The sequence below is a fragment of the Anabrus simplex genome, chromosome 1 (assembly GCF_040414725.1).
Source record: "Anabrus simplex isolate iqAnaSimp1 chromosome 1, ASM4041472v1, whole genome shotgun sequence".
In the NCBI taxonomy this organism is placed as follows: domain Eukaryota; kingdom Metazoa; phylum Arthropoda; class Insecta; order Orthoptera; family Tettigoniidae; genus Anabrus; species Anabrus simplex.
Window position 1 is genome coordinate 727449529 of NC_090265.1, and position 24729 is coordinate 727474257.

A 24729-nucleotide genomic window follows, 5' to 3' on the forward strand; every position below is an offset into this window, starting at 1 on the left:
GATAAATCGAAGGGTCTGTGTTTTGCTTTGGGCCAGTGTGCAGATCCAGGATTATTTCAGGTCGTCGTATCATCCACGGAGGTACCCCACTTGGCTGTCTGACAAGGCAGGGAACCGAAGGTATATCAAACATACTCTGACTGCTATCCAAACGTATTCCAACTGGCCGTGTTGCTCGAGGATGAGCATCGTACAGCAGACGGTGTCCAGAATACGCAAGGATAGCTTGGGTGAAGTGGCATCTGTTGCAAATTCGCAGCATACGACAGAAGTATTTGCTGGCACCTCAGGTGTAAAGGCAGAACACCAGATTCAGCGAGCAGACTAGCAATGGGGCTTGTTCGAAAAGCTCCCGTTGCCAAACTAACCCCGCTGTGGTGGATGCTGTTTTGCAAGGACGCTTTGCCTTGCTGACCCATATGCTGCACTGCCGTAGTCTAAACTGGATAAAAAAATGTACCCTATACAATCGTAGGAGTACCGTGTGGTCAGCCCCCCAATTTGTGCTGCTAAGAAACTTCAAGATATTCAGCTTCTTGATGCAATGCACTTTTAACTGCTTCACGTGTGGCTGCCACGATAATTTACTATTTAAAACGAGCCCAAGGAATCGGTAAATGTCAACTACGGGAAGAGCGACATTTCCTAAATAAAACTCAGGATGCAAGTGAAGAGCGAATTGCCGGCAAAAGTGGACAACAGAAGTCTTTGTGGTTGAAAACCGAAAGCCATGTTCTAAGGTTCAGCGTTCCACTCTTCTCACAGCTTGCTGTAATTGTTGCTCTGCAATTGCCATATTATGCGAGCTATAGTGCAGAGCAAAATCGTCAACATATAGGGATTGTATTACAGCTGAACCAGCAGCAGCGACAATACCATTTATGGCAATCGCGAACAGAGTGACAGTAAGAACCGATCCCTGTGGGACTCCATTTTCTTGAACGTGAAATTGTGAATATGCCCTCCCTACTCAGACACAGAATAGACGGAGGGACAAGAAATTCGCAATAAATACTGACAAGTGACCTTGGAATCTCCATTGATGCAGGACTGAAAGGATACCATATCGCCATGTTGTGTCATAGGCCTTTTCAAGGTTAAAGAAAACAGTCACCAAATGCTGTTTGCGGAGAAACGCATCCTGGATAGAACTCTCCAGGCGTACCAAGTGGTCAGTGGTTGAACGAGCGGCTCGACAACCACATTGGTACTCGGACAAAAGTCCTTGTTTCTCCAGACACCACACAAGTCGGCGATTTACCATCCTCTCAAATAGCTTACACAGGCAGTTTTTAAGACAAATAGGTTTGTAACGTCTGCATACTGAGGATTTTTGTCAGGCTTAAGGGCAGGAATATCTATGCCCTCTCGCTACTGGGACGGAAACTCACCCTCTATCCAGATTCAGTTGAACACATGAAGGAGATATAATAGACTATCCTCACTAAGGTATTTCAACATCTGGTTATGGACACTGTCTGGCCCAGGAGATGTGTCCTTGCAAAGCGCTACGGCACTGCGGAGTTCCCACTCCGTAAAGGACACATTATAGCCCTCTGAAGCTTGAGTGGCAAAACTAAGGTGATAACGTTCTGCCTCCCGCTTCAGAGCGAGGAAATTATGATGGTAATTCCTGGAGCCAGATACATCCGCGAAATGACTAGCTAGATGGTTAGCAATTGAGAGTGGTTCAGTGACGATAATGCCTGCAATGGAAATATCCGGTACAGAAGATGATCCTTGGATATCCAGAATACGTCGAAGTAGAGTTCACAGTTGAGATGCTGGAATATATGACATTATAGACGACACATATCTCCCACGACGCTTTTTTACTTTGGCGAATAAGAACTCGCGCCTTAGCGTGGAGTTTTTTAAATGTTACCAAGTTGGCCGCAGTTGGCTGCCTACGATAACGTTTATGAGCGCGAAGGCGTTCTTTGATAGCTACTGCAATTTCTTTGTTCCACCAAGGAACAAGTTTTCGGCGAGGAGTCCCTGAAAATGAGGGAATGGACTCCTCAGCAGCAGCAAGAATAGCTTTTGTTATCCAAGTTATTTTGTCATCTGTGGTCCGCCTGGTCTTGTCAGCTATTGATGTGAACTTTGGCCAATCAGCATGTTTAAGAATCCATCGAGGAGGAGCCGCGATGGATTTTTGTCTCAACAAAGTAAGGATAATGGTAAAATGGTCACTGTCACAGAGATCATCGTGTGTATTCCACCGAAACAGCGGAACCAACGTTCGGCTTCATAGACTTAAGTCTATGCGAGAATATGTGCCGTAACGTACACTGAGGTGAGTTGGTTCCCCCCGTGTTCAAAATACATAAATCCAACTCTGTTACTAATGCTTCCAGCTCTCTTCCCCTGGGACAAAGCATCTCAGAGCCCCATATGGGGTGATGGGCGTTAAAATCATCCAATAAGAGGAAGGGAGATAGAAGCTGATCTATAAGATCAGCGACATCATTTATGTAAAGAGGATGGCCTGGTGGTAAATAAACGTTACACACTGTTGCTATGACAGGCAGCGGTACCCGCACCGCAACTGCTTCCAGTGGGGTTCTTAGAGGAATCTCTTCACTATAGGGATCAGAATGAACAAAATACCCATGCTACCGGACACCCGGTGAGCATAATATCGTTCTATCGAGTATAGTCTGAAATTTCTCAAGACCGAATGATGACCTGGCCTGAAGTTTGTCTCCTGAATACAAACTATACTCGCTGCGAACTCACTAATGAGCTGGTGCAGCTCAGCAAGATGCCTGTCATAACCGTTACAATTCCACTGTAACAGTGCCATAGTGTGGACTAAAAGAGAGTGTGTTAGGTAATGAGCAACATGATGCTCTTAAACCTAAACACTATCAATATCAACTTCTACATCCGTAGATGTAGATGACAGCTCGACATGCATCCCGTCATCGACAGACGGCGGGCTGACGCCAAGAACTTCAACGATTTCCAGGGGCGGGAAGTCCCCCTACGAGGGCAGCGCGCAGGTTTTGGAGCAGGCGTACCTGCTGGCGCAGACTCATACCCTCAAAATGGAGGGCATGATTTCCCCTTCGCAGAAGTGCGGGAGCAGCCGGTAAGGGGTTTCCTTTTCTCCCCCTTCTTTTCGTGTTTAGACAGGCTGGGAGATAATTTCTCAGCCCCGGTCGACGATGCCGCCTCCTCCAGCGTGGGAACAGTTTTCTCCGACCACTGACGGGGGGGGGGGATTTGGACTTCCCCTCCCCCCACCCTGCTGCGCTAGCTTAGGAGTCGAAGGTAGGGTGGTCCCCCCTTCGAGCTTTTACTCTTTGCGGCTTTGCTCGCAGGAGCAACAGCCGGCTTGGGCGCAGCGACCAGAACAGGTTTAGACGATATAAACAATGAACCTGGAAGACTCTGTGCTATCTTCATAGCACTGAACTTACGGCGCGCTTCCTGGAAGGAAAGACCATCCAAGGTCTTGATTTCCTGGATCATCTTCTCACCGAGATATACCGGACAGTTCCGATCTCGGGGCGAGTGAAGACCAGGGCAATTAATGTACTTGTAAGGAGTTGAGCACTCCTCCGTGTCGTGAGCTCCTCTGCCACATGTACGGCAAACAGACTGATTCCAGCAACGAGATACCATGTGCCCGAACATCTGGCATTGATAGCAGCTCATGGGAGGCGGGACGTACGGCCTCACATCACAGCGATATGTTGTTACCTTGACGTTTTCTGATAACACTGACAATTTGAAGAAGACAATGAACGCACCCATGGCAATGTCCTCGCCGTTGACTTTGCGCATAATACGCTGGATGTGTGTCACGCCACGGTGCTTCATGTCTTCCATCAACTCACTGTCAGTGTTCAAGATGTATGTCAGTGTTCAAGATGTTGTTGTTGCTAGGGGCTTTACGTCGCGCCGACACAGATAGATCTTATGGCGACGAACTGTTCAAGATGAGATCACGGTGGAAGATAATTCCACGAACCAGATTCAAGGTCTTGTACTCTTCCACTTTGATGGGAATATCGCCAAAGAGATTGCACTTGAGCAACAAATCAGCTTGCATGGCAGTGGGCGTCTTTAGCAACAAACTACCGTTGCGCATTTTCTTCAGATCTTCCAGTTCACCGTAGACACCATCTACGTCCCTGCTAAACAAAATAGACTTTACCAGCTTGAAGTCACTCCCATCAGTTCTGGTAGCAACCAGAAACCTAGGGAAGCTGGATCCCATTCCTTCACGCTGCGCTTGTTCCCAGGGGGTTGAACCCCGTAAGGAATCACAAGTTAAAGATTTCGGTGAGGCAGGTCGAAGACATTTTGAAGCCATGCCCGAAATCATCCTCCCCCAATGCCACCCACTCTGATCAGGGGTCTCCGTAGCCAAACCAAGCAGCCAAGGCAATACCCACCTGGTCGTAGCCGGTATTGCCCGAGGTCCGATGTTGGACGACCCTACTACAGGATGACTGAGGCAATAAGCACTACGACTGCCTTCCTCCAATCACCTGCAATAGCATGTACCCCATAGCGTGTACAGAGCACTAGATACAGAGAAGAAATAAAAATAAAAATATTCCCTGGCATTCGGCTGTGCAGGGACCTATGTTGTCAGGCGGATACTACTGCAAGGGTACATGACGCTCCCGCCCGCCAATCCCTGGGTGGTCACTGCGCGGGCTTTCGGGCGTAATTGCACACGTAAGAGGCCCATCTCCAAGCAGCACACACATCAAGAATTTTGAATCAGTCTACAACTAACCTTAAAAAAAAAAATGTAATAAAAATAATGAGGGGACCATGGCCACACGACGCTTTCAGTCACCTTCTACGACAAGCAGGGATCGCCTGTGAATGTATTCAGCACCTCTCATCCATAGGAGGTCCAACACATGATATCAAGACGCAATCCATGTCCGCCCCAAGGTTGCCCCTTTTAGTCGCCCCTTACGACAGGCCGGGGATACCGTGGGTGTTTTCTTCATCTGCATCCCCCATCCACAGGGGGTCATCAATAATACAAGTTAAAATTAATAGAGTACAGAGTCATTTAAAATAAATCATTTAAAACAAATATATACAATAGAAGTCCGCTATAGCGAGTACGGCATATAACGAGAACCCTATTATAACTACAAGTTTTGTGTGTCCCATCAAAAGTCCTATAAGAAACTGTGTATTAACCTTCGGTTACAGCGAGAGCCCTATCACTGTGTATCCGTTATTACGAGCGATTAAGCATGCGCGATTTTTTCCGTTACCAATATTTATGCACCCCAGTGATTGTGTTGTGTACGATCGATCACCTTCGGTACCGTTTCCTCGCTATGTCCACTAGCAAGCTCTCTCGTCAACATTCGAAGGCGATGTCGGAGTCGATAAGTAATACCCGTCGACTGCTGTTCCATAAAGAAAATTTTAAATGAAAGAGAACATGTTCTCTTAATAAGTGCGTCAATAACGTGTCTGATAACAGTAGTTAACTCGTTAAAAATAAAGGCTGAATAAACGATCTCTTGGTTTTAATGCTAAATACTGCAATTAAGTAAGAATGGGACACACCTCAAGGTATGGTAGAGTGCATAATTGATTTCAGAGGTTAGTTAATGTTATCTCGCGTCTGGTTAAATTACGGAAAGGCTATTATCATGTAAATTTATAGCGAGAATGTTATAATTTCTCTACTAGCGCTGGAAGTATGTTTCCATCATACGTATAGTACAGTTAAGTTAGGATAGGTGACGCTGTTTGAATAAGAAAACTGAAACGTTTGCCACAAAATGCGATTGATCATCTTCGGTACAGAACAGTTTTCTCACTATGTGCATTTGCAAGCTCTCTCGTCGACATTCGAAGGCAATGATGGAGTCGATCGACTGCTGTACTCTATAGAAAATTCAAAATGAAAGAGGATAACACATTTTCGCAATAAATGCATAAATAACATGGCCTATAGCAGTTCTTAACTCGTTAAAAATAAAGGATGAAGTAAACAATCTCTCTAATTTTAATGTTATATACTGAAATTAAGTAAGAATGTGATACACCTCAAGATATTGCAGACAAAGGTAGTCTAAAAATGCGTACTGTACAAGAAAGGCATTTATATGATTTTACGAAGTACTTTTTAAGATTGATTAAAATTGATTAAAATTTTTTGAAAGAAAAAGTAGGGTTCGTATTGCATTCAGGGTCGCCTGGGATGAAATTAAACATACACTTTCAGTTAGTATCGGATTTCGAAAAATAACAAACAAGTATGCCGTAGTGTGGATATCATTCGCGAAAATGCAAGTTTTGAACAAACTGATTGCCGTTTCATGCCGATTTTAATGTGTACGGTCGTTTCCCCGACTTTTACAACAACAACAAAAAAACGGATATAACAACAGTCCGCTATAGCGAGTAAATTTTTACTGTTGTGATTCTCGCTATAGTGGACTTCTACTGTAATATAAAATATAAAACACACGTACAAAATTTCAATACAGTATCTTTTTAAAATCTTGTTGTATATGCGGTATCTCTTGATTTTTCACCTGTCCATCTGGTTTCTTCAATGCAAGCTGCTTCAGAGAGGTGGCTAGGTCTCGGCTCCAGCCTGTCATTGTCCCAATGTTGACAGTGGCTAGTTTGATATGATTTGATGTCTTGGTCTAGCCACCTTAGCCGACGTCGACCACGAGTCGATAGCTCTCGTCCATTTTCCACATTTTTGGGTGAAAACGGTGCATGTCACTTAGATGGGACACCCTAGCATTTTGATACAAAAAAAAACCTTTCAAAGGTATTTTATACCTACTGCCACGATTTCTTGAGGTCACCCCAACGTGGGAACAGATGCCTTTTGCAGCTGTTCCTAACATGGAGTACAGGCGCTGCATGGTGGCTTTCAGTGGCATTTCCTCCAACTGATAAAACAATAACCACCACCACATTTCCTCTAACTGATGGACCACCATCCTCGCAAAGGAGTTGGATGAAGTGCAGTTGTTTAAATGGGATTGGACTTGTTGGTGATGCTGCTACTCAGGGGAAAGAGCAAGAAGATTAGTACGTTTCATAGCGAGTGAGAATTTTTTTGAGGCATCTGAATGTGAATGAGGAGCTTTTTGGAAGAGGATTGTAGGTGTAGAGTGAGGAAGAGAGAAGACTGAATGCTTGTTTTATAATGTGATTGATTTTGTGTAGACCAGGATGAGATGTGATTATGAAGGGTACAGGGATAGGTTGCTTGGGGTATCTGGCGACAATGTTCATGGCCCGGGAGATCTGGTGGTCGACCAATTGGGTGGGATAACTCTGAACAGTAAAGGCCTTCCTCAGGAAGTTGCTGTTGTTGTTGTTATTGTGGGAGGCACAGGCTTTAGAAGATGAACAAATTCATATGCTCTGGATGGCAAGGATGAATGGTAGAGACGGTTTTGTGTTATATGGGTAAAAACTGTTATGGAGACTCTGCTGATGGTTGGCAGGTTTGAAGACTACAAAGATGTTGATTCTGCCTGCCTGGAAGAGGAGTTCAATGTCAAGGAAAGTAAGATATAATGGGGAGATCTGCCAAGTGAAATGGACACTGTAAATAAAGTCCTTCAAATATTCATCCCCAACTTTCTACCATCTCGCCCTTAGAGATTCCAAAATTGAACATCCATTGGTGCTCAGGTCCAGGGAAAAACCCAAGCATAACATTAGATAATTTCTCCTTTATTCCTTTCTCCTGCCTGTCTGTGCCCCCACTCCCTTCATCTCACACTGTGTCCACTTGCCAACCATTATTCCATCCTCCACTGACGAAGGCTCCAGCTAAAAATTTTGGACCCATGTTTTTCTTTTGTGTGTACTTTATCCACGCTTTTTCTCTTCACTAGTTTAATAAATGGAAGAAACAGTTTAGTTGTGTTAAATTCAAGGACGATCTGCACCTGTCTTGGAAGCATTTCTGAAATGAACTGTAGACTTGTGACTTTGGACACAGCCTACATATCTTGGTGAAGAAACAACAGATTATTTGTGGTGTCTTTATTCACATTCTTCCGTGACCTCAGAAACCATCATGACGTTGAAAAGGTGTAGTCGTGCAGATGCACTACTTCATTACATAACAGGTGTTGATTTGGTGGAACATCTTTCTATGGTAGTAATAAACATTGACAACGTACCAAATCCTTTAAACTGTCTTCGCACTACGACAAAAAGGATAGAGAGTGACTAGAACTGAACAAAAACTGACAAAGATCCCATTATTTACAGATTTACTGAGTACAGTGCAGTTTTTAAAGACTTACTTGACAGTCTGAGACACAACCACCAATCAAATTTCCATTTCTCTGAAATATTTTGCACCTTTGCCTGGTGTGAAAATGGTAAACCACAGAAAACCATCTTCAGGGCTGTCGACAGTGGGATTCATACCAACTATCTCCGGAATGCAAGCACACAGCTGTGCGACCCTAACGCACGGCCAACTCGCTCAGTAACAGAAAAGAAAAATGATGTGACTAAAAAGTGTGCCACTTACTATGTCAGTGCAAAAAGTGTGGTTTAGAAGAATGTTTTCAGGTCTAAACCATGCAATTTTATTGAGGCAACATAACTGTCAGGTTAATATTGTGTTACTGTACATACCAAATTCTAGAGGAGATCTTTATTGGTTGATTTCCTACAATTTTTTATCTGTTAGCATGCTTCCAACCTCTCTGCTAGGCCAGCGTTCTCCCTAGGACCCTTTTTATGGGTGCACGGCGCTACCATTTTTGCAGACCAGCCGGCTAACATAACCTAGAGTGTGATACTTACATAATATTAATAATATTTGAGTCATTGGGTGCTCCAAATTAAAATGTAACTACTGTAAAACTGATTATTTAAATGATAACTCCTCATTATTGTCAGCATAATGGCATAAATTACATCAGAGTTCAAATGTTTAGCTTCACTATCACATAGAGTCGTGTGCGAGACGGTGTCTGGATTGGAGTGAAATCGCATGCAAGCACGTGATTTTGTTTGATGTCACAAACCCATAGGGCACTCCACAGCAATCGAGTGGTAAGCCCTGGTGTTACATGATTATGAACAAGCAGCAGAACACTAGAAGTTCAAAATACTCTGTAAAGTCTTATTAGTGATAACAACACTAAAATATTAACATTGATGCTTTCATGGCCCGTACTTGTAGACATGATGTGGGTTTATGCCATGTAAACAAGGTGAAACTCTTCACGTTTCACAGAGAACTTTGCTCCGCTCTTCAGAAGATAATCTTGACTCTTCAACTGTTCACCTTGTTTCCTTGACAAAGCATAAAAATAGTTCAATTTTTCAGTTGATGCTTACTGGTCTGATATTGTTATTCATATGTTATCATATTCATTTTTTATGTAGTATTCTCCGCTCGGCTACTCATTCTTGCCAATTTCTGGGGAGAACACTGTACGCCATTTAAACATGGTTTCTAAGTCAGTTCACAAGCTATTTAAATGTGAGATCACATTAAACACCCTCAAATACTGCTGACCTTTGTTGGGGTTGAGCTCAGTATCTTGGGAACAGAAGGACGACAAACGGAGAGTGCCACTGAGGTTGTCCAATGAGTAATAGTAGTGAGAACAGAGTTACTATTATGACAGAAAGAGTAAGCTATCAGAAAAGTGACTGTAGATCCAGGTACAATGTTCAACACATCAGTCCCAGAGGGCACTAGTGGGAGCAGTCGCCCCCCCGCTTTGTAGATAAAACATTACATTTTTATTTCATTTTAGCCAGCTGAAACTAGGAATTATAGGAATTATTAAAAACAATAATTTGTGCAAAGTTTTTATTATTAACAAAATTATTATTGAAAATAAGCACAAAATGTCGTTCATCGCGGCTAACCGATTTGTATAGTGCCACAGCAAGTAGTGGAGACTTCGCAAATGCTATGAGGAAGGGTAACAGGGGTATATTTTTTGCCAAGGTTGTGGACACTAATGTATGATTCACCCGCTTGCCACGTGCATTCATCAGTCTGGCAGTCTCTTTAATATTGTCTGTTAGTTTCTTAGAGTGTAGTCTTTCTTAGTCCGTTTAACCTCCAGGGTTGGTTTTTCCCTCGGACTTAGCGAGGGATCCCACCTCTACTACCTCAAGGGCAGTGTCCTGGAGCTTGAGACTTTGGGTCGGGGGATACAACTGGAAAGGAGGACCCGTACCTCGCCCAGGCAGCCTCACCTGCTATGCTGAACAGGGGCCTTGTGAGGGGATGGGAAGACTGGAAGGGATAGACAAGGAAGAGGGAAGGAAGCGACCGTGGCCTTAAGTTAGGCACCATCCTGGAGGAGAAGTGGGAAACCACGGAAAACCACTTCGAGGATGGCTGAGGAGGGAATCGAACCCCCCTCTACTCAGTTGACCTCCCGAGGCTGAATGGACCCCGTTCCATTTTTCAAATTTCGTGGCAGAGCCAGGAATCAAACCCAGGCCTCCAGGGGTGGCAGCTAATCACACTAACCACTACACCACAGAGGCGGACGTAGTCAAATACTAAATGATTTTTTAAATTTTATAATCATGCTGTACTTCTATTTCATTGTAATATGTGTGTAATATTGTTTCTTTGGTGAAAGTATAGTACTGAATCAAAATCTCAAAAAACTATTATTGCCGCACTTAAGTTAGTAAACTGTCAACCTTTACCTTTCTGTCGAAATTCGCTCAAAGAGCATCAAAAACTTACCATTTTGTAGCTTTTTTGTTCAGTTATGATGTGTATAACGCCCCCCCTGCCCACCCGCTATATCCCTCAACCCGGCTACTTTCTATTGTCCGTATTTTTCTTTTGCCCCCCCCCCCTAACTTCTAATCCCCAATCGCTGCTACTGTACACTATTAAGAAGAGAAAAGAACACTACTTACTACTGTATTAACTGGCCTCTTGTTCATCACAGGAGTCGCCTTAAGGTGCTGGCGGCCCGGTGAAACTGATCTACAGTTACAACAAGCCCAGTCTTTTATCTGTGAACTAAAACAAAAGAAAACATAAGTTAGCAGTTTTACATTAATAACTTTAATCTAAAATCTAATTAAGGAGAACAGAAGAATGACACCAACTTGGCCACCCTTTTAATGGTACATATATTATATTCTCACTGAGGTGTTTTCAATGCTATGGGAAATCACTCTCTCCATACAGATACAGGACAAATTTTGACACAAAGAGATTTTTATTCTCCACCCCGTCTGGTGGCCATGATTATTAAGGCGTTGAAGTCTAAACGATCTGACGCCGTGGTTAGCTGGTTCAACTCCTGTTGTCGAAAAGCATTTCACCATCAGAATGTTGGCTGGCTGGGAAGGTGGTATACAATTTCTACTCACTATTTGTGTGCCAAAAGCCTGGATTAAATTCGTCCATCGGATGGGGACGTTAAGCCTTGAGCAGACCCGTTGGTGCTATTCGACAGGAGTAGGCACCAGGTTTCACCCTCTCCCTTCCTATCATATATCACATCATTCATTTCATCTCATTATACACCCTCTCCCTTCCTACTATCATATATCACATCATTCATTTCATCTCATTAACTCCTGTGATGAGATTGACGTCAGGAAGGGCATCCGGTCATAAAAACCCGCCACGACAGATTTATTTCACCTCATTCCCGACCTCGTAGAGGAACGGGATGAGGGTTGGACAAACAAACAAAAAAACAGATGATATTCTCCAGCGATGGAAGGAAATTTTGCTAAAGAACTGGAGGAAAAGGAGGAACATGAAGAAGAAATGGTGGAAGAAAACCAAAATTAAGATATAACAATTTTGGAAATATCTTTTTTTTTTTCCTACTTGCTTTACGTCGCACCGACACAGATAGGTCTCATGGCGACGAACGGAAAGGAAAGGCGTAGGAATGGGAAGGAAACGGCCGTGGCCTTAATTAAGGTACAGCCCCAGCATTTGCCTGGTGTGAAAATGGGAAACCATGGAAAACCATTTTCAGGACTGCTGACAGTGGGATTCGAACCCACTATCTCCTGGATGCGAGCTCACAGCTGCGCGCTCCTAACCACACGGCCAAATTTTGGAAATAAAACAAGCTATAAAGACGGTGAAAAGTGGCAAAGCATCAGGTGTGCATGAGGTGACTACAGAAATGATTTCTTTTACAATTGGCTTTATGTACACCGACACAGGGATAGGATAGGAAAGGGCTAGGAGTGTACTGAACTTGTTTTGAACAGGTGGACTCTATACAATTAAATTCTTTTAGAATTTTGTCTTAGATAGTGGGAAGGAAGCGACCGTGGTCTTAATTTACAGCCCCAGCATTTGCGTGGTGTGAAAATGGGGGACCACAGGAAACCATTTTCAGAGCTGCCGACAGTGGGGTTCGAACCCACTATCTCCCAGATGCAAGCTCACAGCCTACACATAACTTATCACAAATATCCATATCTGTTAGCAACTGCATGCGCTGCGTCATGCTGACAGCTCCACTGAAGTTCCAAGGAATAGCTCGACATTTCCGACATTATTTTGTTATGAAGGTTTAAAGAAAAGAAGATGGTGGAGAAATAATTGCCTTATACTGTTTATTCCATGACTTCACCATTTACAAATTACAATTTCGCCACTAGATTATTGCAGCAATCAAGGAAACACGAGGTCCATAAAAACGAGAATTTTCGTAGCCCGTCCCGTACGTTCGGCCGAGAAACTACGAGAATTCTCGGGGACGACACCAATGTGTTAAAATAGGACAAACAAACTGGCTCAATGTAGAAACAGGACTTCGACAAGAAAGTGTATTATCACCTCGACTCTTCATCACAGTCATTACAGGAGTGAACAACAAAACGGGTAGCAAAGAGGCAAAGGCCTCACGCTTTGCAGACGACATAGCAATATGGGGAGGAGATGAAATGGAAGTACAAAAACAAGTCACTGTATGGAATCAGGAGATAGAGGAATATGGAATGACAATAAGTGTGGAGAAGAGTATGACAGCAGTGCTGACGAGAGGTAATAGAGTAGGAAGTGGGAATATTGAAGTAAATGGAAGACAATTAGAAGTTGTGAAAAGTTTCAAATATTTGGGAGTATACTTGCAGAAGGACGGGCTGCCTTGCCGAGGCGGTAAAGTTGTGCTCGGTTCGCCCGGAAGGACGTGGGTTCGAATCCCCGTCAGGAAGTCGTAAAATTTATGAAACGAGATTTCCACTTCCGGAGGTGCATATGGCCCTGAGGTTCACTCAGTCTACACCAAAAATGAGTACCAGGTTAATTCCTGGGGGCAAAGGCAGCCAGGCATAGAGCTAACCACTCTACCCTATCACGTGCCGCGGTTAACAATGGTGGAAGCCTTTACCTTCCACTCCTCCAAGGGCCTTCATGGCCTGTACGGAGGTGTCTTTGTCTTATACTTGCAGAGATGGGAAAATAAACAAAAAAATTGGAAAATGGATAAACGCCAATGGGTTTTACTAATGTGTGAGAGGTATAGTGTGGAACCAGGACGTCCCAGTGAAATGCAAGAAAATTCTGTACTCAATGTATGTATTTTGACACACGCAGCGGGCACAGAGACAATGATTAAAAGGTTATGAAAGCAGAATCCAAGCAGTCGAGATGAAATTCCTTACAGGAATAATTGGGAAGACACAAAGGGATAAAATCAGAAACATAGAAATCAGAGAGAGAATTGTATTCCCTAAACTGCAAGACAATACAGAGACCAGTATGCTGAGATGGTATGGACACATGATGAGAATGGAAGAGGATAGAGTTCCAAAGCGAGTATTGATGAAGAAAATAATAAAAGGAAGACAATAGGGAAGACCCAGAAAGAAGTGGATGAATATGGTGAAGGAAAGTATAGAGAAGAGAGGAATAAATGTAGAAGAAATATTGGAGGAAGGAAGGGAGTGATGGAGAGATAGAAAACTGTGTAGGTCCTTGATTCACAGTTCTAGAACAGAAGAAGAAGACTCTTTCTGTACAGCAGTTTGCTGAGTTAATCCTTCGTAAATACTTTCAAGGGACGTAGTCCTCAGAATAACGACAACTATGCGCTCAGCAGGACAGTCATATTAGAGATTGGCAGTGTAAGTCACACATATACCTTCAGGTTTTCAGCAGTACTTGAGAAATACTTGGAACACATAGATTATTTCAAGTATTTAGGATGTGTATTCCAACAGGATGGCAGTAAGTGAGATTGATGCAGCAAAGCCCATGCAGTGAGCTCGCAGCTGCAATCAACAGCAGAAGTCAGCTCCAGGAGGAAACTATATCAGTCTGTTTCCAGACTAACTTTGCTGTACAGGAGTGAAAGCTGGGCGGCCTCAGGATATTTTATTCATAAGTTAGAAGTAACAGACATGGATGTAGCAAGAATGATCAGCGGTACAAACACATAGAAACTATAACAGGAGGGTACCTCGGAATGAGGAGATAAAGGAATAAAATCGATGGATGAAGCGGTACGCGCACTCCGGCTTCGGTGGAGGTCTCACGTGAGGCAAATGGAGGAGAGATTACCTAGACGAATAATGGACTCTATCATGTAAAAGTAAGAGAAGTAGAGAGAGACCAAGATGACAATGCTTAGACCAGGTTTCTAATGTTTTGAAGGTAAGAGGTATGAAACTAAACGAGGCCACAGAACTAGATGTGTTCAGTAAATTCACAGAGGCTTGCAGACTGAAAGCTCAAAGGCATAACAGTCTATAATAAAGATGTACATATGTTCTTTTAAAGAGAACAGTTATTTTTTCAAACAGTCTCTTGTGATTTTCTCGAATACTTTTTGTTAACAAATCCTACCCACATCACTAGTGTTTTAATCTATTTCAATAATAATAATAATAATAATAATAATAATAATAATAATAATAATAATAATTACTAGCGGTTTTATTTTCTATTTCTTGAAATGTAACAGCAGGAAGCACTATCAACTTACCAATATGCAGCAGGTCCCAGTTTAGTGTCATAGATGAGCTCATCAACCAAGGCCATACTACTGGGAGGGATATCGGAACACGTCCTGACACACGGAGAGGCCATGACCCGCTGCCCAGGCCGAGGGACTCGCGGAGGAGAACAATCCACACAGCTTTTGGCATTGTAGATGCGGCGGTAATGGTGTGACATATGATTGTAGATCAAACTCTGGCCCATAATATTGGTTGATACTGGAGAATATGCTGCAATAAACCAAAAATCACACATTACACAAACAGGATAACAACAGATTTCTAAATCTTAGATCTCGTATTTCTTAGGACTGATCATCACACTAACACAACATCTGATTCCATCTTAGAGTTACCACACCTTCATGATGAAAATATAACAATTTTGGTTTTCTATGAATGTGTCAGAAGTCAAACTGACTTTATCCAAATACAGCAAACCCCTGATGATCCAGGTGCAGATTATCCGTACATAGTTCGGCGTTTAAAAAAAAAAAAAAAAAAGCCTGAAGTACTATATTCTGTTACTAGTTGAAGTACCCGTGCTTCGCTACGGAATTCTCAGAAACATTGTCAGTGGTTTTCCCAAGTGAAGTCAGTAGGAATGTAGCGATTAAAATCAATGTTATCATATAAAATACTCGATCAAATGAAAAACTGCACATTTTCTCACTTTTAACGAACAGTACTATTGTGCTGATCTAACAGTTGAAAGTTCCAGTGCTGGAATGACCACACCACAGACAGCCATGGACACTCCTCTGCCATTATTCGGTTAAATGTGCATGCTGTTTATTCCAATCAGCGCCTCAGAATAGGGACTGAATAGCTCAAATACTATGATGAACCAGTGTGTTATGTACCAGTAGTATCAGAAAATTTATGAACCAGAGGATTGGCATGCTAAAGAAAAAAGTTATCTAACTTCCAGCTACTTCCCACCAATATTCAGGCAGGCTGTTATACTCAGTACGCAGCAATAATCCCATCTATCGGAGATGAATGGCAACAGAAGACACAAATCATGTCACAACAAACAATGGTCAATGTGATGTTACGGTTGATCAATTTTATGAGCTTTCAATATTGTAGGCCATCACATTTAGTTTTCTTTCGACTTTGTGATATTAGGGCATATTAGAAAATTATTTATAGCATAGACTGTAGTTCCTTATTCCCTAACTTTACATACTGATTTTCGTTAAATTCTGTTTACCCGTACAAATACAAATTCATGAATATTACAATTATCATAGCCGGTACGGTGGAAATGTATAACACATAAATTAATGGAAATTTAATACTATATAACTTTAGTTATCGATAAGATCACTAATAACATAAATATTTGAGAATTAAATGTTAGGGCTTCCCCTAAACTACCATTTCACTCAGCGTGAATAAAATTATTCATTATTATTACTATTTATTATTAATAATTATTTACAAACCGATTTTCATTAAATTCTCTTCAGCCGTTTTCTTGTGATGCGCGTACGTACGTACGTACGTACATACAGACAGACAAGACAAAAATTACAGAAAATTAAAAAGTGCATTTGCTTGTTACTGTGGACACGACCGATACAGAAATACCATTCTTTTTTTTTTCTTTTTTTTTTTGCTAGTTGCTTTATGTCGCACCGACACAAATAGGTCTTATGGCAACGATGGGACAGGAAAGGGCTAGGAGTGGGAAGGAAGCGTGTAAAAATAGGAAACCACGGAAAACCATTTTCCGGGCTACCGACAGTGGGGTTCGAACCTACTATCTCCCGAATACTGGATACTGGCCGCACTTAAGCGACTGCAGCTATCGAGCTCGGTACCATTCTTTTTTAAATTCTGAGCACTGTACAGACAAAACTCTTGTTTTATATATATATCTTTCAATTTGGTTTGAGCAGACAATTTACCTTCTCTAGCTCTTCTTTTCTTTTACCTTTGCAATGATACCAGTTATGCCTGGAACAAGGGATCGGCTGACAGCAATTCTGAGAGCCTTCTTTAAGTTACAATCAGAAATAGTTCTACTCACACGCAATCTAGTTTTCGTACAAGTCAAAACAGGAAAACATACCTTTCACATATGCATGTGGAACCAAACATAATCTCAGCTGACTCTTGATGCAGCTTAGGAAAATCTTTCTTCGACAAATTCTCGTAGAATTTCAGCAAAGCCTTTGTATTGGAAAATAGATCTTTTTGATTAAGTTATTGCATAATTATTGTCCACAGATTAAGCATCTGGCATTATCTTCACGACTGAGAAAAAATACGAAAGTTCCCAGTTCGATTGAAATGCATTTTCGGAAGTTTTTGCTTTCTTCGAAACAGGTTGCTCCATTATTATGTTGTTGTCTTGCGCTTATCTCTTTCACTGATAAACAAGCCGTCTATCACCGAACGCTTCGTCCCCCTCAGCACACTACACCATCTGAGTCAAGCCGAGTTGAGCAAAGTCGGACCGATGCACAGTGCACGGAGCTCCTGCGCCTCGATTTGCACACGTGAGATTTTGGGCATTTGAGAGGCCTTGTTCTAGAAAGTGTTCTAACAACAACAACAACAACAACAACAACAACAAGGCGAATATTTTAAATTTAGTTGACTTTTTAATACGCTTAAAGTGGGGTACAACAGAACAAACAGTAGCAAGGAACATTTTATCTTTGGCTGATTTTTCCAAGGAAACCACATGATGTTTTAATATATGATTTAAAGTGTTATTAACATAAGAATAACCAGCTGAACTCTTTAAAGTGTTTTATTACATAACAAACTTTATCAAGAAATATTTACCTTATGTGTGTGTGTTTAAAAAAAAGGTTATATATTGACGATGTTTTATGTATAGCTGAATGAGGTGTAGCAGACTACACCTGTAACTTCCCTCCATCTCATCAATGCAAAAATGTGGAACACTTCACAATTTTGCACGTCATCCTTGAGTATGGACCATGCTAATCTTCTCTGTACCGTTCTAATTTTAGTATATGTACTGCTGAAGAAAGTACGGTTATTATATCTGAAATTATTTAAAGTGAATTATCACAATACATTTAAAACCATTGAAATCTATGGTCTTTTCTGTAGCTAATAGTATAACACAATACCTCACGCTCTGACTAGCATGTTCAATCACACATTTCTATACCAGGGTATTATAGTGCAGAAAGTGCTTTCCAATCACGCAGTATACAGAAAGAGTGGGATAGGCAAATGCACGGTTTGCTGCTGGGATCTGTTCAAGAGTTTACGTGTGTTGAGAAGAAAAAGTATTACCTAAAATTAAAATATGACTTGAAACTGAGGATTCTACACATGCACTAAAATGCTTGTCACAAGCAACTAGACAGGAATGAAGTAACCAGTCTGCATTCCAAGGAACAGACATGTCAACTTTCAAAAGTTAAATAAACAGGAGAAATTTGACAGGGAATCACGATGTATTACGACACATCACAGATGGCAGAACATGTACTAATTCATTATAATTAAATACATTAACAACTCCATTTGGCCTGCATACACTCATGCTCATAAAACAGAACACCTTGAAAGACTTGAGATAGGAAGTTCATATTCACAGGACATTTAGTATGTTCTTCAGAAACAATTAGCATTTCCGTCACCTAGGTTCAGCATGTGTCCTGTTGCCTAGCAGACACTGGATCCTCCATGGGCAATAATAACTTATTTCATGAGTGATGGCATCGACGCGTATAAGGCGCGATCCTGGAGTATAGCCATCCATGGTGCATTCACCTGTTTCCACAGTTCGTCTTTGGTGGTTGGCAATGGGTCAAAGCACCGCACCCATCGTTTAACCATATCCCACACATTTTCGATTAGCGACAAGTCCAGTGATTAGACGGGCCAGGGCTAAAGTCTGACATCCTGTAACAACAAGAAGGCACGTGTTCATGCAGCAACATGTGGTCAGGCATTGTCCTGCTGAAATATGGCGTCTGGGATGTCTTGCAGAAAGGATACGGCTATAGGTCGCAGGATGTCATTCACATAGGTCAAACTGGTCACAGCCCTGGACATGCACCAACTGTGATTTGTGGTTGTACCCAACAGCACCCCACACCATTAGGCCGCAGTATGTCTTGTGCAAATGGAGTCAAGGCGATGCCTCTCCCCCTGTCTGCGGCGAACCAAAATGCAGCTATCGTTTTCAAACAAACAGAACCTGGGTTCATCCGAAAACACTATCAGCTGCCATTCTTGTCTCCAGTCATGTCGTTCCATACACCATTGCAGTCTAGCATGTTTATGCACATTAGTCAAAGGTAGGCAGAGAAGTGGACAATGTGCCAGTAACCCAGACCGTAATAAACAGCGACGGACTGTCACTCCTGATAGTGTACGATGTGTTACACTGTTGCACCACAGCTGAACAGGATGCAAATCTGTCCTGCAACGCCATTTGGATGATGTGTCAATTTTCTCGAGGGAGGGGGGAGGGGGGTATGGGTGGTGCAACCAGACCCATCTCGTCATGTTCTACGGCCTTCTGTGAACAATTCTGTACACATCCGTTGCACTGCCAACACACTTCTCACACGAGCAGCAATTTCCCGGATGAATGCATCACGTTCTCTCGTGCCAATAATGCACCCTCTTTCAAACTCCCTCATCTGACGGTACGGTTCTCGCATACATCTGCGAGGTATCCTGCACATCTGCTCAAGTCATACTGATCCACTACCTTCGGTTTATAGCGACAATGAGAGCCGGAGGCATATATTATCAGTCAGTGGTAGTGCGCCAAGATATCAATATGGACCTTGAACTTGAGGGCCGGCATGGTTCAAATGCAATTCATTTCTTCAGAACATACTAACGCACATGTCCTGTGAATATGAACTTCCTATCTCTAGTCTTTCAAGGTGTTCTGGTTTTTATGAACATGAGTGTGTATGTGTGTGTATATACATATATATTGTCCCCTTTTCCGGCATCGCTCAGTCGGCGGAGCGAGAGTCCCAACGGGTGGAACATACGAGAGGCCGTCTTTACTATTTCGGGACAGACCTTATGAAATTTATACTTGCAGGGCTATAGGTGATTGAATAGGTGACATAGAATAATGAAAATCAGAACAAAACAATAACAATATTTCTTAATAAAACGACAGTCTGGACATGCAAATAAGAAAAACAACTATTTACTTATACACAATTTCAACATAATACTGCTTCTGCTTTGTTAATGTGAACCTATACACACTGCATGCTTATGGGTTCCATTCATTACAATCCATCTTCGCTTAAACTCCTTGTCTGAAACCATGCTTCTGGTCTAAACCGTTGATTTACGAAACTGTAACACTGAACAGACCACAATGTTAGCGAAAATGTCGTTATAACCAATATTGCTACATTTGATCATTTAATTATACAATATTTCCTTGATGAATAAATTCTTTACCAATTCTTTCAACTCCTTTTACAAATTCTTGGCTAATTCCTATAAATTTATTCACAAATTCATCACAAACTCTTTAGAAAATTCTTTGATTAATTCTTTGGAGATTTCTTTTACGAACACTTAGGAAAATTCTTTGAAAAATTCGTTTTACAAATTCATTAACAAGTTTCTTTGGAAAATTTTTTGGCATGTTTCCCCTCCTTCTCAGATTACGTCCGACTGTATTCCTATATTTAAATTTTTAAACAATCATCCACTTTCTAAGTTACTTATAGCTGGATAGTAGAGTATCACATAAATAAACGCGCAACAAACTGAATCAAAAATCCACATGACAAGAATCCACAAAAAATCACCAAAAGAAATCCTACGGTTTGAAATACACTGATAAACTGTCACGCAATTGCACAATCTCCCTCAATTTTATCACAGCATCAAGATCATTATTATTATGTCTCCCTTCTGGATTAGGTTGAAGACCCTTGCATCATATTCACAGATCATAGCAATGAATAACACCGTGATATGCAATAAATGACCCTAATTGGATGAACAAAAATCATCACCACCATCAATTAGGGATACTTCGAAGAATGCACTCACTTAGCCCATGGAAAAATTACTAAGTCTCTACTTTACATAATACAAGTTGTTGAGCCATATTTTATTATTATTCCCTGAATGACTAATCATATCACTATAATCACAAATACCTTCATGACTAACATGTACCCTAACGGTCATACATACATACATATCCCATGTCGTTCCATCTTAAGCGATGGGTCGGCAAACGAGGCTTCTCCACCAGTTGCGGTCCCTGAACTTCTCTCCTTCTTCAATGCTTTCCAAAGTATGTCCTCTCTGTTGAATGTCAATCTTCACCATGTCCTTGTACCTGAGTCTTGGTCGCCCTCTTGGTCTTTTGTCTTCAAGTTTTAGATCGTACATTTATTTTTTGGTAATCTGTTATCACACATGCGTCGCATATGTCCATACCATCTCAGTCGCTGCACTGTTATTTTGTCCTGCAGTCTTACAACTTGTGCCTGCTTGCGGATTTTCTCATTACGGACTCTGTCCCTCCGTATTTTGCCGATCATGCTACGGACAAATTTCATTTCTGCTGCCTGGATTCTACTAACATCTTTGTTTCTCATGGTCCATGTTTCACAACCATAGATCAGGATTGGTACGTAATAAGTTCGCTAACGGTCATCATGTTGTCAATTATATTCATAAAAAAGAATCATCACACAATCGTCACTCACATTTATCTCTCAACAACAACTTTAAATTGTTCCGACTCATTATTATTATTTCCATGATTATTATTCCGAGGTGCATCATCTCAATGTATTATCATCATCAGCAGCAGCAGCAGCAGCAGCAGCATCATAGCCTTCATTTCCCCGTAATCCATTTTGAAGATCTTAATTACTCTGGTACCCTCATGAAATTCACCAACAAATGGTGATTAATCAATTAATCAACACAGCAACATTTCAAGAAATCAATAAAATAAGATCAATGAATCAATAAATCAATGTCTACTTTACTATCACCACTACGGAAATTCTACTTCCGTAACTAAATTCAACATTTCTTGATATAAGAATACAATCCAACTAGAAATCTACAGAAAGAAAGGATAATGTTACAAGAGTACTTATTATTCCGATGTATGTCTCCGGCATCTGGAATACAGGTGTAGATGTAGGTTCTTCCTCCGCATTATGGCAGATTATAGATGAACAAATTCATCGTGCTGGCTCACACACGTCGGCTTAACAACTCACGATTCCTGTGCAGCTAGATATTATGGAATCATTCCAGCAATGTCTTAAGAGTTCTCCAGGATTTCCTTCTTGGTCGGTCCATGATGACAACTGGCTCTCATAGATTTTGCTGAAACTAAAATTTTATATTAGAATTGGATCCTCACTCGTTGTATTCCAATAGTTTGCCTTACAATACTTAACTGACGCAATGATGTACAATGTGGTTCAACACCTATTAAAGCTTCAAATCTTGACCCTATTATCAGTTTACAGCACTTCATTGAGTCGTCATAATTTTGAATACTCCACTACAATACTTTTGAAAACGATGTTCCTCGGCAAGGTTTACTCTCGAAGCTTCCAGTTCGATGATTAATTTGTCTCGTGGTGCCTACCAGAACATTCCATAAGTTACTGCGATAAAAATTCGGCATAACATCTTGCTGTGACTGTCCGTGGTTTGTAATGTTACACCCAGTCGAATGTACTGTGATGAGATGTCGTACTAGGCTGATCCGTCTGTACGGAAAATTAATACTAGCATACTCGGATACTATATTACCATGCAGTACTGTCTCATAGCCACTAAATTCTTCAATAGCATTAGCAGTGACTACTGTATTCCATCCGTCGTCAGTCTCACGCTAAAGACACTGTTACTCTTCCAGAATGATTTCCGTCTGTAGAGCGGCTCCATTCCTTCTCATTGGTCGACAGCTATTCTGCAATGTGATTCGTTATTCCATATTTGGTGTAGATGTTTCTGGAATCCTTCTCCCTTCGTCTCCAGCTTGCTGTATGACGTAAGCTGTATGACGTATCTATGTCCTTGACCGCCTGAGCCAGTTTAGCTCGCCCGCAACGGAACGGCCTGGTAACCAGCTGATGCTTGTTTGTGAGTACATCCGTGTTACATTACGAAAATTGAACCAACCTCTATAAATCCTATAAAATACCATTTGGACGGGTACAATATATAGGCCTATACATTTTTTAAATTTTATTTTTCATTATTTATATGTGAATTTTACTAAATACTGGACATACGTGAACTTTAGGAAAATGTGACTTCTCATCCTTCAACATGCAGAACACATAACGACTAATTGTTGTTCAACACACCCGTAGCTATCTTAAACTCGGAACTAAATTTTGGCTCAAAGCATTTGCCCTGCTGAATTGATTTTAAGGTTAAAGGTTCTCCAAAGTTTGTTCAGACAGCAAGGATCTGAAATGTGGTTTTTGTCTTTGTGACTCAGCTAAAAATCCTTTTATATATTTTTCCATTATTTATACGTGAATTTTACTAAATACTGGACATACCTGAATTTTAGAAAAATGTGACTTCTCATCCTTCAACATGCAGAACACATTACGACTAATTGTTGTTCAACACACTCATGGCGATCTTAGCCCTCTTCAGAAACTCTGAACTAAATTTTTGAAAGGAGAATAATAAAGCTTTGCTTTACACCTATTCAATACTTAACTAGCATACAAAATTAGGATTTCATCCCTATTTTATTGCCAAATTATTAAAAACGTAATACATGATTCGCTCATTTTCTGAGGATCTTCAGCCATATTTTGTCATCACAATTGATCTTGAATTTGTATACATGATTTGACATTACCAAACTTAAATAATGTAATTTTTAAGAAACCTGATTAAATATAATTATCTTATATATTACATCTTATGGCTGTGATATGTATGTATGTATGTTGGGTATTCAGCCCGAAGGCTGGTTTGATCCTCCACAGTTCTGCCAACAGCTGCCATAGATAGCCTAGGCATCACTGAAGAGGCATACTAGGGAAATGAGCTGTGAGGTAGTTTCCCATTGCTTTCCTCACCGAGCCAGAAGTTGCTATTACATATCAGTCTGCCAAGCCCACTGAAATGCATGCACCAACAGACTCTATGAGTGACATTTTCAACCATTCATAACAGGGACTGGCTGCATAAGGAATGGTATTACTAGCACCGCTCATATCTCAAGTCACTTTCATGTTGTCAAAGCCAAGGATGAGACTGAGACAGGTCAATGAAAGTAACAAATTTGTTCCAGCCCATACCAGAAGGCATAGTGCAGTGTAAACACTATATCTTGCCAGCAAAGGCATGGCTGTGATATAGAATATAAAAATTATTAACACTGAAATTAAAACTATTACAATATTCCTGTATGTGACGTCAATTAGTTGGTCTAAGTGTAACAATTTTTTCACGTTCTATTAAAACTACTAATTTGCTTAAAAGTTTGTTTGAACTTAAAATGTTTTATTAAAATCTTGAAGAATCATTGTCACTTCATATAAACTTGAGAAATTAACTATATTACACTCTCAACACAAATTATGAGATCAGGCTCAATTATTATTGTGTTTGTCACCATAATATCTGAAACTCTAATGTGCCATGGTTTATTATAGGTGATGATGTTGCACACTTTGAAATTAACATTTGTTGAAACTTGTTAAATTCAACATTTGCTGTTGTCTATTCAAGATTTGAATATCTTGTGTGAGTGAGCAGGGCCTAGGTCTG

General features: G+C 41.1%; 1 protein-coding gene and 1 non-coding gene across 5 annotated transcripts in view; both read right to left on the reverse strand.

Moving 5' to 3' along the window:
• LOC136857427 (serine-rich adhesin for platelets) overlaps positions 1-24729 on the reverse strand; it is a 244989-nt gene that overhangs the window by 169377 nt on the left and 50883 nt on the right. For all 4 annotated transcript variants that reach the window (XM_067136082.2, XM_067136080.2, XM_067136081.2 and 1 more), the window contains 2 exons: positions 14946-15189; positions 10897-11002 (listed from right to left, as the gene is read on the reverse strand). In XM_067136082.2, coding sequence (XP_066992183.2) covers positions 10897-11002; positions 14946-15163 — 324 coding nt within the window. In that variant the 5' untranslated portion in view covers positions 15164-15189. The remainder of the gene's footprint in view (positions 1-10896; positions 11003-14945; positions 15190-24729) is intronic.
• On the reverse strand, positions 17869-17975 carry LOC136859317 (U6 spliceosomal RNA). Its single transcript, XR_010858962.1, has one exon. It is a non-coding gene; the product is annotated as a U6 spliceosomal RNA (small nuclear RNA).